Source organism: Lonchura striata, chromosome 7, assembly GCF_050655825.1.
Source record: "Lonchura striata isolate lonStrDom1 chromosome 7, ASM5065582v1, whole genome shotgun sequence".
NCBI lineage: Eukaryota > Metazoa > Chordata > Aves > Passeriformes > Estrildidae > Lonchura > Lonchura striata.
In genome coordinates, this window is record NC_140709.1 from 27,128,856 (window position 1) to 27,145,701 (window position 16,846).

At 34.5% G+C, this 16,846-nt stretch overlaps 1 protein-coding gene across 4 annotated transcripts in view; it reads left to right on the forward strand.

The window, feature by feature from the left end:
• Window positions 1-16,846, forward strand: part of HYCC2 (hyccin PI4KA lipid kinase complex subunit 2) — a 50,318-nt gene that overhangs the window by 12,249 nt on the left and 21,223 nt on the right. For 3 of the 4 annotated variants that reach the window (XM_021555437.4, XM_021555435.3, XM_021555439.3), the window contains exons 3-7: window positions 6,588-6,690; window positions 7,551-7,629; window positions 8,697-8,798; window positions 14,493-14,672; window positions 16,561-16,641. In XM_021555437.4, coding sequence (XP_021411112.3) covers window positions 7,579-7,629; window positions 8,697-8,798; window positions 14,493-14,672; window positions 16,561-16,641 — 414 coding nt within the window. In that variant the 5' untranslated portion in view covers window positions 6,588-6,690; window positions 7,551-7,578. Of the gene's footprint in view, window positions 1-1,987; window positions 2,095-6,587; window positions 6,691-7,550; window positions 7,630-8,696; window positions 8,799-14,492; window positions 14,673-16,560; window positions 16,642-16,846 lie in introns of all 4 variants that reach the window. The other variant, XM_085584568.1, reaches the window with a different exon arrangement.

The following is a 16,846-nucleotide window of genomic DNA, read 5'->3' on the forward strand; positions in this document are numbered from 1 at the left end:
GTGTCATCTTGATGAGTAGTGGTGTGATCAGTGATGTTTCATTTAACTACATTTGTTGAGTTTGCTTTTTAAAGTCTAGGAACTTGTGATGGAAAAGTAAGACCGGCATATCAATCAGAATTAATTTTACCTTGAAAGCCATGAATCTTAATTGTGAATGAAGCATGTGAGTCAGATATGAAATTTATGGCATTGTGCCGTAAAACAATGTCTTAATTCTTATGGATCTTTATTTTAACTTGCCATTTTGAAAGTTTATTTGGAACTTTGTATTCTTACTGCATAATTTTTTAAAAGTCAGCAAGACAACATAATTTTAGCTGTAAGTGAGGTAAATTCAGATAAATTTGGAGATTACACTCATTTAAGAATTTGTGAATGTGCAAGTAAGTGTATGGATGGGGGGAAATTTGTCACTTCAGCTTAATCTATTTACACTCCTCCTCTCGGAGGTGGAGGCTTTACCATCTGGAAGTTGGAAAGATTAGAATAAGGGATTTCATTACTTTCAGCAGAGGATCCTCTAGGTTAGATCTCTTTGAGAGTAGGGTAGAAGAAAGGAGGTTAGGTAAATTAATGAATATGTAACCTAAATTCCATTTTGTGGAAATTACAGTTGGTAGGGAATACTGCAATGAGAAATATAAACTGGTATTGGAATTTAGATGTGGTCTGGAATTGACTTCAACTTTTTAATGGATATTTTTATAATATAACAGGCATTTATTTCTCTCAAGTGAGTATTTAACACCTCAAAAGTGGGAAGCTGCTTAGAATATTCAGTTGGTATTTCTAGAACGTTTCTGCATGAATTTCTTTTCTTTACAGACCAGATAGTGATCTTAGCATGATGTTTGCAGTCTTATTCCAAAGTGCATATTGGGGAGGTTTTGGTAGTGTGTCTTTTTGTTGATTTGTTTTGTTTTGGTTTGAATTTTGTTTTGGTTTTGTTCCCACAGAAATTCTGTTTCAAGATTTCTCTTAGCATGTGTCTGTTCATTTTTAGTAATTAGCACTGAGTGCCTTAAAAAGACCACCTTAACTGTGATTTTTGCAAGTGTTAGTTTGCTGAGGCGTTCTTTTTAGGCTCCTTCTTTTACTATGCATTTTGCATCTTTACTTATCCAGATTTAATTTACTTCATGAACCAAAACCATGAACAAGAAGGTGTTTTGGGAGAGGTAGGGTTACACGGAAAGTAATTTGCATGGAGATGTTTTTGTAAGAAGTTAATGCCAACAAATTAGCATAGGAAGAGTTACTGCATATGAACTGATGCAAAGAGAGGACAAACCTGTATTGTCTGGCGTAGGATGGGTTATCACCAGGATCCTGACAAGAGAATGTTTTAGGTTTTGTGTAGGATGACTACATGACGTTGTTTCTAAGGAAACTGGTGCTGAGAGAATAAGGTAACTTTTCTGTGGCTAACCTACGTGTTTGTGTATATATATATTTTTAAGTGCGTCAGGTCCTTATAATAGAATAATTAATGTGTGTTTTGTGGTATTTAAGGCTGCAGGATAATGTCTTTATTATTATTGTTTCCAAAATCCTGTAAGTAATGTAGCAGAGTATTTTCATTGATTACAGAAGATAAATTTCCTGTTCCTCATTCTTCAACTCTTCATCTCAATTCTCTTCTGCTATATTTGTTGCATGAACTCCTGGGAGAGGGATTTAGCCATGAGTGTACAATTGTGTTTAATTCAAGTTCTGCTTATTTGCCTCTATGAGGCACTTAATTTTTTTTCTGTAGAGTGAGCTGACTTCTGTAGCTTTCTACAACTACCCTGTCCAATACTATAAAAAATCAGCCTTAAAGTAGTTTTTAAAACTGTTATATAGTGTCTATTATCAGTATTGTATTTTCATTCCCACTGCCCTAATTGTTTGTCTTCAGCAATTTTGTATCTGTAAAGCAGTTTCACTGTAGGACTTTTTGGAACAGATAGGCTATAGCTTTTCTTTACCACTTTTTTGGCAGCTGCTGAAATTGATGTGACCTTTTTGATAAGAAATGGGTTTTACTGTGCAAGTATGGTACCATGAAAGTTTACAAGACTATTATCAATCATCTTTGACTTCTCTGTGGTAAGGCTTTCTCCCATTGTTTTCACATAACTTTCTTTGTTGCTGATATCCAAAAAGAAAGCTTTTTAGCCTCGTTTTTAATAGAGAGTCAGAGTGGGCAGGGAAGTAATGTCTTATCCAAGTTGTTTTGCATGACTAAGGCTTGTCTAATAAGGCTGGCAACCAAAATCCCACGTAAAGAATACATCAGCATTTATATTTTAAAGTTGGAATGCATGCCTGTCTGCTGAAACTTGCAATTAAATTACCTAAAAACTAAAGTTGGAAGATTGTCCTTTCTATTAAGGAGAAAGTTTGAGATGACAATTTAAATTAATAAGTTTGCCAAGGAGGTTTTACTTCTTTCTGTCTTTGTCAGATTTTACCTTATTTCTCTGTACTGTGTAGCTGTATGGCCAAGAGAATTCTGGCAGAGTGTTTGAACCTCTTTGAAATGGCAAGTTGTAGTTGTAGCTCTGATTTGTTGAGGACAATAGTTTTAAAATTTATTATTTTATGTTCTTACCAAAATGACAGTTTATGCAAGTGTCGACTAAATAGGATTCTGGTTTATGTATATAGATACAGGGAAATCACAATGGTATTTGTATTATATTTATCATAAGAGATGTATATTACAATACATATACTTTTAAGTAAGTACAAGAAGTCATCCACCAAAATGGAACATTTCCAAGGCTGATTTTATTTTTTCTTGGGATTAGATCAATGTGAGAGTCAGACCATTTTCTAGTGTGGAAACAGACCATATTGTGGCAGTTTAATATCTTCTGGTATATAACTTCAGAGTAGCTGGACCTATATACTGAGTAGTTAAACAAGAAGTTGCTTTTAAGAGAAGTTTTTTTGTAAAGCATGTCAGTGAAGTGCTAGTTTACACCATTAAGTTTTCTTCTTTACTCTTCTTGTTTTACCACAGAAGTAACTATGTAAAACAGGTGTTACAATGTTCATCTGCAATAGCTTCTTATTGTCCTCATGATATTTCATGGTAACTTGGTGTGAGAAACAGTACATTTTTAACAGTCTAAGATTTACATCTTGGTGCATTCAAACATTTTATTTTTTATTACTCTATTACAAAAAGAAGAAGTCCATTCTGCCTTCTCAACCACTCAACTCCACGTACTTCTAAGACACGGAGCTCTTTATTTCTCTGTTTTAAAAATGTTATTCCCATATCCAGGTTAGAAGTTATTTTTCACAATCCTTGTCTTCAACTGCTTCTTCGACATTTTTCTGTCATATACGTATTTCTTTTGTTTGCCTCAAATGTAGGCCAGTATTTAATATAGGAGCATATTACCAGTTTTGTATACACTATTTCATGTTTTCAAATTTACTTTAAATGACTTTGTGTAATCAAGCATCTTGATTTATTTTCTGCTGCTGATGCATTCCTGAACAGATATTTTCATTGCATCATCAAATGTATTATCTAGTCTTTATCCATTTAGTCTTTTACACCTCTGCATTCAGGAATAGCTCATCACGAGAAGTTCAGATTGTGCTTTTGTTATCTGCATTTATCAGCATGTTGCCTGGTTTTCTTCCTCCAGAGTTTCCCAGTCTCATTAGTGTGGGTGTGTGGTGGGGAATCTTCTTTCCTGTGTATTTCTGACCACCTCATCTTATGTTGCCTTCTATCCATTCTGCTTTCCAGAGTGTTAACCATGTTTAACACAGGTGCTCTTTTTACAGAGCTATGACCTTGCTAAATCAAAGAAACTGAACGTATGTTTAGTTCAGATTAAGGATGCATTCTTGATGCTTTCCATGCTACTTTTTTTACAGAAGCAGCATGGAAAAATCTTTCTTCAAATATGTTTCTTTCCATGCTCAGTAGTGACTTATAGATATGAGAGGAGTGTTTACATAGCTTGGAAGAACAAGCTATAATTGATAATGGAATTTTCTGTTCTTTTAGACTTGTCAGTTCATAATGTTTTCTTATACAAGTGGCACTGGTAAGAAGTCATGTAGCATGAAGCTTTATTCTTTTGGCTGACACACTTCAGGTTTTAATTGCAAATTATTCTTCTTATGGCCTCTAAGGCAAAAATATATAATACAAAAAATATATAAGTACAAAAAATTGCCTTGTGTGTATCATGCCATCTAGTATATAATGGCCAAGAACTGGACTCATTTTGAAGGGTGTGTCCTGTAATGTAATCTCTCCCATGTATGTTTAAACCTGTATAAACTACTGGCCTCTTTAAAACAAACATACAAACAAAAACCCTGAATAAAATACAGGCCACCAACAAAAAGACCTCTACATACTTGAATAATCATATCTTCTTAAATATCATACATTATGAATATCTAATCAGTGGCATTTTTTTTTTCATTCTAATCCCTACTGTTATAGTTGATAGTGTAGCAAGTGATACTGGCTGAGTTTATCTGGGTAATCACTTTGCTGTTGCAGATTGATCTTGGTTAGTCTTGGTTTAAATGCAGACTGGTAAATAAAAATGTATTCAGTATGTGTTTTTTCTAAGTGTAAGTGGAAAACAAGCTCTTTGATGAGCATAGTTGATTAAACCCTTTTTTATTTCTTTTATTGTAGTGAGAAATTCTTGGGGAGTCAGAGTTTTAAGTTTCATTATTCTACTAGTATATTGTTGGAACAAACTTTTTTTTTAGACTTATATATTTTCAAAGGCAAAAATATTGAGAATGGTGAATTCACCATCCCTGGAGGGATGTAAAAACTGATGTAGCTGTGACCACTGAAGGATGTGGTATATTGGTGGAGTTGGCAGTGCTGTGTTGAACAGTGGTTGGACTCAACAGTCTTAAAGGTCTTTTCCAATAAAGATGATTCTATGATTTGTGTGCATAGCATGATCAAGGAGAGTGCTCTGATTTGGTAAAATTTTGTTTCTTAACTGTAATTGACAAATGCACAGTGCAAGACTAACTTCCTTCAGAACAGAGTATTATAGCTCTAATACTAAGCAGAAAGATTCCAGGTGTAATATAATAGTCTTATGTGCCATATTCTGCTTGTTTATACCAAATGAGTACATTTAGAAGAACACATTTAAACTACCATTTCAAGTGCTTTTATGGGGAAGCTTTTTGGTAATTGATTTTTTTGTATTTGATTTTAACATTGGGTGACTGCATTCCTAACTATAACTTTTCCTGTTCCATGCTTTAATATGAATTCAAACTTGCTTACTTGTTCAGTATTTAAGAAATCTTCATCAGACCAGTTGTAAAAAATATTTTGATATGTTTTATTATTACTGTTACTAATAACTACATTTTTGATTAGTTTTTTATATTTCCTATGTAAGAACCTTTGAATCGCAGTAGAAAAAATTATAATGGTTTTTAAATAAACATGAGAAATCTCTTATATTCCCTGTATTTTGTTTGCTTTGGGAGAGATGTGAACACTCTGGAAATGAAATCCAATACTCTTGGTTCAGGCTACTTCAACCTTGAATAAATATGCACAGGGCTTAATGTATTGAACAAATTTACTTTAGGAACACACCTACAGTGTTTGATACATTTATATTTTTCCCCCCAGAGGTATAGCCAGCAGCCCATGTGCCTCTGGAGCAGTGTCCAAGTTGCAGTGCAGCCCAGCCCGGCTGGAGCGGGATGGGGCCCGAGCTGAGGGGCTCACACACCCTGCTTTCCTCAGTGCTCCTGGGCAGGGGCAGTGCAGCCTGTGTGCTGGCAGTCCAGCAGCTGCCTGGCTTGCCTCTTTGTACAAGTCCTTAAAAATGGCTTTGAAATCCAGGCAAATAATTTGAAAGGGAGAGATGATTTGTCCTAAAACTGAACCTGCAGTGACCATAGCCAGACCAGATGTGGATTGCTTCTGTATTGATACAGCAGTTGTGGTCCTCAAGCTGATGCTGATTTACACTGAAAGAAGTTCCCTAGTAGAGATGCTTGAAGCTCAATGCATGGCAGAACCACTAATATACCTGAAGTTTGCTCCTCTCTGAGTTGTTTTCCTCAGGGTCACTGTGAAGGGATTCTTCAGCAAAAGGTGAACTTAGGTGTAATACATGATTTTCATGACAGCACTGAAATTTTGGCTCTGTAAGGAATAGGTACCTAAGAAATAATAGTATGGGAGAGTCTTTAATATATTCAGTTTAAGAATTACATGTTCTCTAAAGTCAGGGTATGAATTCAGTTCACATTTTATAAAATTATTACTTTCTTCTTTCATCTTACACTGTTCTTTGTAAGTACTGTGCATCACTAATATGGAAGTATTTTCTATGTAAATGACAAAAGCCGTTTTTTGGATGAAGGCAGTTCCTCCCTTCCTCCTGGTAAAAGACTGAGCTTTTTTTTATTGCTTTACTGCAGAGGGATTCAAGGATTCATGCGGACTTTGGAGGATTTGGTAAACTTCAATTTGTAAGGCCAAAAAATGTTTACATGAATGCTTGTTTTACTTTATTATATTTTTTCCTGATTTTGTGATCATCATATTTTTTTTTATCTTTTAGAAAACGGGGCAGTACTTGAAAGCTTGACAAATGCATCCCAGGTTGAAAAATTTCTGCATTCCTTCTCCTCTTCCTCCTTTAGAAAATTGACTTTTTTAAAGAGGTAAAGTTTAATGTTGCAGGTTTTTTTTCTGGGTAGAGTGAACTAGAACTCATCTTCTTCTGTAGCATGTGCTATGATGATTTAAATTAAATTATATACATGTATCATTCTGACATGGTATCAGGATGTCTTTGTATACTTTAGTTTGCAGATCTAATTAGTGCTGTTATTTTACAGAATTATTTTTCAGTGCTTCTGCTGAAACAAATCACTCAAGTGTTACTTGAATTTAAATTAATGTTATTTCTGAATTTATTGTATTTTAGTATGTTTAAACATGCTTTAGAAATCTGAAGCAGTTCATGGCCCACAAGAGAGTTGGTATTCTCTTAATGACTTCCTGCCAAGGGCCATTGAAAAAATGATACATTAACTCAAAAAATCTTATTTCACTTCACTTTTCATTTAACAAATACTGATTGTTCTTAAATTCAAATCTTTCAGAACTCAAAGCAAGTAAGTTCTGAGAAGAGCATTGATGATTCCAGTCATGTAGTCTGTCTATTAAAAGGTCATTTATTGTAGCACTTCCGTGATGTAACTTGTATGTCAAACATATAATTCATATAATTTTTTGTTGAGCCTAAATAATTTTCAAACCACAACTGAAAGACAACTGAAGCACTGAATCCTTCTTTTTCCTCCTTCCCCATTTATGCACAGCATTTTAGACTAAACAAAGAAGACCGTTAAATTACTATTAAAAATGGGACTGATTGTCCAAAATGCAATTTTTTTTAATTGTTTTGTATTATATAATTTAATTGGAAAGATATTGACAGCTTTTCATTGGGTAGGATTGTAAAAAATTAGTTTTCCTATCATAACTAATATTTAACTTCTTTCTTTTTCTTTTAAAGGTAAGAGAGAAGCAAAAGAAGTAAGAAAATGCTGGGATCAGAACGAGGTGTGGTGGAAGAATGGCTGTCAGAATTCAAGGTGAACTGAGAAGATTAATGATATCTAAAACCATTGGCTTAATGCCACCAAACATAGCATGGGGTTTTTTAATATCAAATAATTAACAATTTAAATATCTATTACTTGATCTTTCAATTTCTTATATGCATAAAGCATGCAAAGGTCTATGTAATTGAGTTGACTGGTAAATAATACGTAATGCATAATTCTAATAGTAGTTTATTTTTATTTTTTATTATTGTAGAGCAGGATACTGCAATAGCAATGTGGTCTTCTAAATGTGTATTCTGCGTAGGTCAAGCTGATAGAATTTAACTAACAGCTGGATAACGCAACCCAAATTTACAATTGAGGAACCTTTTAATGAAAAAATAATTAGTATATATTTATTTGGACTCTAAAAAAAATCAAAGAAAAATACTTTACTTTTTCCCCCCATGATCTGCATAAGATTAATTGTTTCATCATGAAGAATTTGAAGTATTTTTAAGCTATTTTGCATGTTGATAATTATGTTTCGTGGAATACAGGATAATACATAAACAAGAAAACATGATTTCATGACTGATAAGAAAGTAGTCTGTTATTTAAATTAAGAATTAGTAGTTCCTCACACCATTGATGAGAGTAAGTCATTATGTGCTGTTGTTGGAAATTTGCTTAAGTTCCGAGGATGCAAAATCCATAAACATGGTTGCTTGGGGAAGACTCGAGGCTGTCCATGCTCATTCTATACTCTCAACACCTCTTAAGTAAGTTGAGTTGATTTGATAAAGTTTTCAAAAAGATGCTGTTAAATACAGGCTATCATGAAAGAGTCCTCATACTATACTAGAGCAAATGATTTATGGAAGATTAAAATAAACTGCTTTTGGATTTAACCCTGAAAGTGGTTATGTGCTCCCAAATGCTATTTGTACAGAGGACTTGTACTCAACAATTAGGTTGCAAGTCTGAAAATTTAAAATTTACTGAACTTCAGGACTTTCCTCGGATGTTGGGATGAGATTTCATTCTTTTGTGGAGATCTTGAATACCCTGACTATTTATTGGTCTGGGTAACCTTTTTTTGTTTTTCCCTTTAGGCATTACCTGAATCACAAATTTCCAGCTATGCAGCTACATTGCACCGAAAAAAACCACTGGTACCAGCTCTTTATAAGGTCATTCAAGACCCCAACAATGAGGTAGGAGATTTTAAAAAACTGGTTTTATTCTCATTCCTGGATCTTTCACCTCTACAACTGAAACTGGAGAAACTAAATGAGAGGAGGATTGATTCTTTTTGTTGATGTAGACCAACATGGGTATCATCCCTCTGTTTAGTCTCTCGTTTTCTGACAGTTACTTTAATGCCTTTCTAGTAAGACACGATCTCATCTGCTTCCAAAAATAATGCTTATGCTGTCTGCTGGTTCTCCTAGCCTCAGCTGATTGTTGTGGTTTTTTTGGTATGGTTTGGTGTTTTGGTTTGGTTGGTTTTTTTTTTTTTTGGTGGTGTTTTTTTTTTAGGGGGGGGTTCAAGTCTGTTTTTTTTTTTTTTTTAATTTATTTTTTTTTCAGTTCCCAGAAACCACCTTTCAGTCATAACTGAGACAAAGTAGGCCTTACAGTGAAACTCAAAAAGGCCAATGTACTTCTTGTGTGGTGGCTTACCACAGTGGAAGATGGAATCAATTTTTTAAATGCTGTTAAGATAAGAAGATCTTGTGCTTATACTAGTATCACTTTTGTGTAATTTGGTTTAGCCTGCTGTAAACAAGAGCAGAACCAGGGCCCCAAAATATAAATAGACACAATGAAAACTTGGCTTACCCTTGTACATAATTTATTTTGCAAGTGACGTGAAACTGAGCTTTCCAACCCATTGGCTTCTATGAGGAGCATTTCTGGGCAAGTGTGTGAAAAATAACTTCTGAATAAATTGTGCAAGCATACCATTCCCTGGCATGTCAACTACTTTAGATAAAATGCTTACAAATACTTGGTGTATCATCTGTGACTTCTCATATATTTATAAGTTAAATGGGTAGTGTACACAGCAAGGAAGTTCTTTATTTTCCCAAGTACAGCTCAGCTGTTTTAGAAAGCCAAATGCTTGATTGAGCTTCAAGGAGGTTGCATAATGCTCATGCAATTAAAAAAAAAAAAAAAAGGCTTCATAGCTGTCAGCTTCATTTCAGTATTATAAATAACCTGCATAGTGACCTTTTTCTTTGTGTTGGAAAGCTGCTGTTATTCTCTCTTCAATCTGAAGCCATCATTGCTGCTGTTTATGCATTTGTGTTTGTGTAGACTCCTGAAAATGTAAAAGCATCTAATTGCTTTGAGAATAAGCATTTAATTTATTTTATTAAAAGAGCAAAGACCGAGATTTGCAAAAAGGGTATCTTTTTAGAGTGATCCTATGTTACTGCTCACTGATGCTTGTCAAATTTTACTCTTTGAAACAGCTGTTGTTGTTTGGGCCTGATTCTGATACCACATGTAAAATAAGCAATCCTAGACACAAAGATGTCCAGCTTCAGGTTCTACTTGTTAAGGCAGAATGTATTTCCTTGTTGTACTTCTTCCAAAGTATTTGCTTGTGAGGAATATAACCAAAGTGAATTCATTACTTTACATAATTCTGTAGTAATATTTGTCTCTAAATGAGAGGGAGTTTTAATATGCTTTATAGGGCATTATTTGTTAGAAGGGTAATTCATGGCTTATGAAGATTAAGTACATGTGGTAGACTATTATAAAAATATACTTTCTGGATTCTTAAACTTGATGGGCAAGTAAATCTTTCGTGCAATTTAATAATAAAGTTGACTGATTTTTAAAACTTCTAGAAAGAGGCAAACTTTAGGGCAAACACGAATTTTTCTAGAATCACATCATTCTATCTTGATAAGACCAGGATTATTAATTTAACATGGAATCAGCATATTTAGGAACCAAACAACAAAGCTGTTTCTCTCCCACCTCAGCAGGGGTCTGTTGTCTGTGAGCTATTAAATGAAGACAAGCATATTGACAAGTTAAATACAGTTGTTGCTGTTTGCCTTTGAGGAAGTGCCCTGATGTTTTTGAAGACAAAGATGACTGGAGCAGAAATTTGCATAAAGTGTAGAGAGTTATCTTGCTTATAAACAGCTAATTTAACTGAATAATCCATTGATTTTTGTGTAGTATAGGAATTCACAAGTAAAGTGCTTTTGAAGTACTATTTTTCAGATAGTTTTATAATTTTTAGGATTGGTTTATGGCTGTAGACAATACTGTAGACAATACTCTGTGGATGTCAAGTTACTGCTCTACTGAAATTCAAATATTGAATATCCATGTGGTGCTAATTAGGTTTAACTCAGGGCAGCTGTAAAACTGAGTGAGCTCACCTTTGTAATGCCAAGCAAGCCCAGACCCAGTACTCTTGAAATAATAAATGGTTTCACCCATTATGTTATACTTAAGTCTAAAGTAAGAACATTTTATTTTCTACAACTGAATTCTTCAAAAAGACAAATATTTCCAGTATTTGTCATACATTTTTTAAAGCATTACATTTAACTTCAAGATACTACTCTTAGGAGTTGGAAATCTTGTAAAATAACCCAGAGGAAGGCTATTCATCATCTTCCTTAAAACTTGATCAGTTTGTATCTCTTTGAGGTATAAAGTGAAGAGTGAAAATTAGATCACTGACGCTTGCTGCATGTTTAAGCTAGTGAAAATGTCATTTGTTGACTGTAAGAGATATTTTACTTTGGATTTTTTTCTGACTTCTGTGCTACTCAGTATGCTTTAACTTTGGAGTGAAAGATCTTAGAGATTAAAAAATATGTTCCAGTTCATGTGTACACCCATTACTGATGACAAAAGCTCCATTTCCTCTGTTTATCCATGTCTTCTCAGTATGTGTATTCAGAGAATTACTTGGAAGAGGCTGGCTCTTTGGAAAGCCAGATAAGTAGGATGCAAGGAAAACATTTGTTCTTTCTCAGAGTGTCAAATTTTGTGTTTCCAGGTGGGAGACTGTCATACTGTACTTTGATAGGAAAATCCTAGGTGTTTGTGCTGTTGAAATTATTGGTGTTGTGGCATCTTTGTGATGGCATCTTTTTCTTGTGGAAAAAGGTTACAGCTTTTCTTACAGCTCTGAACACACCAGAAGTGCTATAGTAGTCGCAGGTTTTTACCTAAGTAATTGCAGTTGCTAAACATTTTCCACAACAAATATGACAACTACTAAAAAAAAGGAGAATTTGAATGCTTGCAGCACCACTGACTGGATATTGCTTGTATCTTTCTAGGGAGAATGTCTCCCTAGTCTTAAAAGGCTAATTTTATAAAAATTTAATTTGAATAATTTAATTTGTAGAATAAACTTAGTAACTGCTCTGGTTGAGTGGCATCTGACTTAGCTAAAATAAATTAGCTAAAATAAATTTTTCTTTTCCACTATTTTTAATGGTACTTGGATTAGACTGGCTAATTTCAAATAGGAAACAGCTTTAGGCTGCTGTCATCTCTAATCTAATATGAGTACTATTTATAGCATTGCCATTGTATATATCTGGTTTCAAATACTATTTTTAGCTTTCCTTGCACTTGTCAGCTCACTGCAGATACACTTGCATGTTTTGTTTTCAGAGGTTTCTTTTTCTTTCTGTCCTCTTCTTGATCATATTTTCTTTTAAAGAAATATCTATAAATTTATTTAGTGATGTCCGAATTACTTATTAACCACTTCATAAATTTGAACATAGAAATATGTTAGGCCTTTCATAAAGCAAGGATACAGTTCTATTTCTGAGGATTAGAACATTTACTGTAATAGTTGGTTTTAATAATTATTGTCACTTTTAGATAGGAGTTTCAATTAAGTAATTAATCATTAAGAAAGGATATACTTATGCCTGTTTTGAACATAAAGTGCTATACATGTATGAAGTACTGGAATAAATATACTACCAGAAAGCTGTATCATTTTTTCCCTTAAGTGATTTTAATATAAGCTTTACAGACTTCTAATTTCATTTAGATCCCAAGCCAAAACTTAAGTGGTTGGTTATTTTATATCTTTCTATCTTTCTATATATGAATATAAATAGAGATGTGTATGTGTGTAGACAGACAGATTTATATGACTTGTACAAATCTATTTGTTCTAAATTACTGGGCTTCTCTCATTCTGTATCAACTTTGTCAATGTCATCTTTCTTGGCTCTCCTTGCAGAGTCTCTCTTTGCTTCTGTTGTAACAGCTGGCTTCTAGCTTAGAGTAACAAGTCTGTCAATCAGAAGCCTTGTTACACAAGGTACTTACACCAGAGCCTTGCTTTAGAAGAGATTTCTCTGACAGCTGAGTTTTATTTTACGTAAATGTCATGTTATGGCTTACGTAATCAGTGGTTAAATATGGTGTGCTACATTGACCAGAATACTTTGTGTTGGAAATGAAACTGTTTCCTGGGTGATGCTCTCTTAATAGATAATTCTGTCAAATTTATGTTTGTGATATACCAGTATAGAATATCTAAGTGTAAATATAGGTATGTGAAGTTGTATATTTGTAGAGCTTTATGGCATTGCACATTTATCAAACATTCCAGCTATTCACTTGCAGAAATGTTGGTCCCTCTGCTGTTAGCAAGGGACTCCTCAGTTTTTTTAGGAAAATGGATGGTTCACAATAAACCACAGAAATGTATCTTTGTGTGACATAGCAGAAGTGTGACTCTCAATTCTACAGGAAATTTATGATGAATAGACAAATAAATGAAAAAAGAATGCATCAAAGTCCATGGAATGTGCTGCTAATGCTCTGAAAGTCCCAGGTGCATATGCCTGAGGGTGGGAGGAGGGTCATATATGCCTTACCTAATCTGTATGTCTAAGGGAGCTGCATGAAGCATGTACTGTTAGAAGACTTGAGATTCTGGCCTCTGTTTTCTTTCTCTGTAGCTCTTCTATATGAATATTGATGTCTTAGGTTATACGTATGCCTCTGTCTTTTTGGACAGTGAATCCCATAAATATTTTCCTTATGTCAGATCATCCTGTTTGGTACAGTACAATATTAGATAGTGGTCACAAACCTTATAAAAATTTGTCTTGGAAAATTAAAATTTTTTTTTCAATTTTTTTCCCTCAAGTTTTGCTTTTGGTAATAAAAACTTAATTAGTCATGGAAAAGAATGCGACTGTTCAGTGTGGTTCTTTCTGCTGTTTCCTGACAGTTCCATGGATGAATCTTAAGTATTGGTTTAGCATTGTAGGCTCTTAAAATGGCAGGTTTACCTCATGCTTTTATCACACTGACTTGATAGGGGCCTTTATTTTCATTCTTGTAGTGAAACCTGAACTGCAACCCAAATTTAAAAGATCAGTTTGCATTGTAATGAACACACTCAGTTATTGATTTTGAAACCCAAAAGGTGTAGGTAAGAAATTAATTCATATTTCTGTCAATGGACTTGTCATTAGCAGCTGATCTTTAACCTTTGTACTTTCATAGACCTTACAACTGCACTAAACTTTTACAGTGCACATAGTTCAAACCACGTGTCTGTCACACGCCTTAAATTAGTACTGGTACAGAAAAGAAATCTTGTACTGACTGCCCTAGGGAAGAATCTTCACAAAGCACACATAGTAGTGGCTGTAGTGGCCACATGTCCAAATACTGCATTCCAGTGCCCCCCAGGTCTGTCCTTATGGATCTCCTTAAACAGAACGCAGATACCAGTGTGATTCATTCACTCACTTGCCAGCAGGGAATGCAATTTTTACTGGCTGCAGTGGCTGTATGATATAGCCCCTAGATTTGTTGTTTCACTCTCCCTTTTTAGAGAAGCCTGCCAGTAAGTGATTAGCTTTTTTGCCTTTCCACAGCTCATGGAGCCTGTTTGCCACCAGCTCTTTGAACTTTATCGGAGTTCTGAAGTTCGACTCAAGAGATTCACGCTGCAGTTTTTGCCAGAGCTGATCTGGGTTTATCTGCGTCTCACTGCCAGCAGGGATAGGCAGAGTAATGGCTGTATTGAGGCATTGCTGCTTGGCATTTACAACCTGGTAAGTGAGATGAGTGGGAATGGCTGAGGAAAGCTTTGATCTGAAGTTTTGCATCACTGACCGCTAGGAATAAAGTAAATTATTGGAATAACATATTTAAAATTAAAATACACTTAAAGGAAAGTGTATTTAATACAGAGAAAAGCATAATATAATGAAGGTTTAGTAAAGAAGTGTTTGCACAAATACGTATTTTTAAATTATCTTTTTAGAAAAAGCATTTTCACTGAAAAGAATAATCTCATGGGTTTTCTCAAACCTTTATATACTTCTGTTTGTAAGGAAATTAGGTAGCCCCTTTTAATGTTGCAAAATATGACTTTTTATGATTGTCAGGATCATATGCTTAGTCAGTCTTGATGTGTCACTTCCCCTGCCCTCCCACGTACTCTGAACATATCTTTTTTTTTAAGGGTAGCGTGATGATGAAGCCACTCTGCATGTGAGCACTCAGATGTATGCATGTGTCCATTTGAGTCAGATAATTGTCTTGAGGGGAACTGTGGTTCTAAGAATAAGTAAAAGTAACTGTAAATTATTACATTTGGCTGTTGGAAGTAAAATCAGTTTTTTTATATCCTTACCCTGGCCTGGAAATGTTTTCTTTTGTAATGTTATGAGGCTGTTTGATAAATTCAGCAATACTGCCACAAGAGGCATTCTCCAGTGGGAATTTCTGTGGCATAGGACCATAAAACATACTCTACTGAGTATCACCCTTTGCTCTAATGTAATTATAAATTCTTTCAGTTGTGGGTTGTATTTCTACATATAAGACACAGAATAGCCAAACTGTGAGTCTTAAAAATAAAATGTATTCTAGTTATGTGTCTGTAGATCAGCTTTAACAACTGGAAGATCTAGTTATTTTAGATTTATTTTGATAGAAAAAAAAAAAACAGTGAAAACTGCTTGGGAATGGATTTTTTGTATTATCTGTTGGATTGAAGTAGAACATTTATCATTCCTTCCTTTTTTTCATGAATGTTCTGCAGTTCATTTGAAAGTCATGTTGGTAATTCATATTCTTTAAGGACAGTAATTTCTCCATTCTCTGCTTATTCAGAAAGAAAAAGACCTCAAAATGAACAATGGCTTCCACAATTTTTTTTTTCTTTAATGAAGCTGATATTTTTCTGCACATAGACTGAGGGTGAAGTTATTTTCTGAATAATTAGAAAGTGAAAGGGGTGAATAAATCTTCTGTGTTCTGACAAATTCTGTCAGCCATTCTCCTATTATAATCCTTGAAGCCTGCTATAAGTACTAAGCTGCCCTGGGCTAAACTTTTACATAAACTGGAATGACTAGGGCTTATTGTTTGAAAATTTGCTGTACAAAGTGCAAAGGCAGGATTTTAGATTCCTTTTTGTTGTAGCCTTATGTAATTGCTCCTAGTATATTTCCTTTTAAAACTGCAGGGTTTGCTTATGTAGTAGCCTAGCAACTACAAAATCTGACCAGTTTGAAAGCCTTTGAAAAAAAAACTGTGTGTTTCCTCCTGGGGAAATTTTGCCAGTCCCCTTGATTTCACCTTTTCTCTGTGGCACATGTATTATGAAATACTACCCATTGTCAGCAAGTGACTCATCAGCCCTTCTGTGTCAGTATCTTTAGTCTCACTGGTTAAGGAGCCACTGTTGAGGGTTTTTCTAAGCATTGCACACTAATTCTGCAGAGCAGTTTGTGATAGAGGTATTTTCCCACTTATTAAATATGTATGTTGATATTGTTGATATTCTGCAAATGCACAAAGTCCCTGGGGTGTTAACAGTCTTATCAGATGAGGACATATAACTTATTTGTTAAATTCTTTCTAAGAGCTGAAAGGTATTCCGACTCCTGTCTCCTTACTTCTGTTTGAGTTCTGGTTTTGTTTTTAATGCAGGAAATTGCTGACAAAGATGGAAATAACAAAGTTTTGTCTTTCACCATCCCTTCATTATCTAAACCCTCAATATATCATGAGGTAAGAGAGCTACTATGGTAAATTAAAATTGGATCTATTAGAGGAATGGAAGCTGGATCCATTTGATGCCACAGGCTATTTTAGATGCATCTTGCTGTAGTAAGTTTTCAATGTCTGTAGCTTGCAGTTAGTTTAATAGAATCCTACAGAATTTGTAGAAGAACAGGAATATAAATGTTCAAAAATCTTTCACTGCCCATTTTTA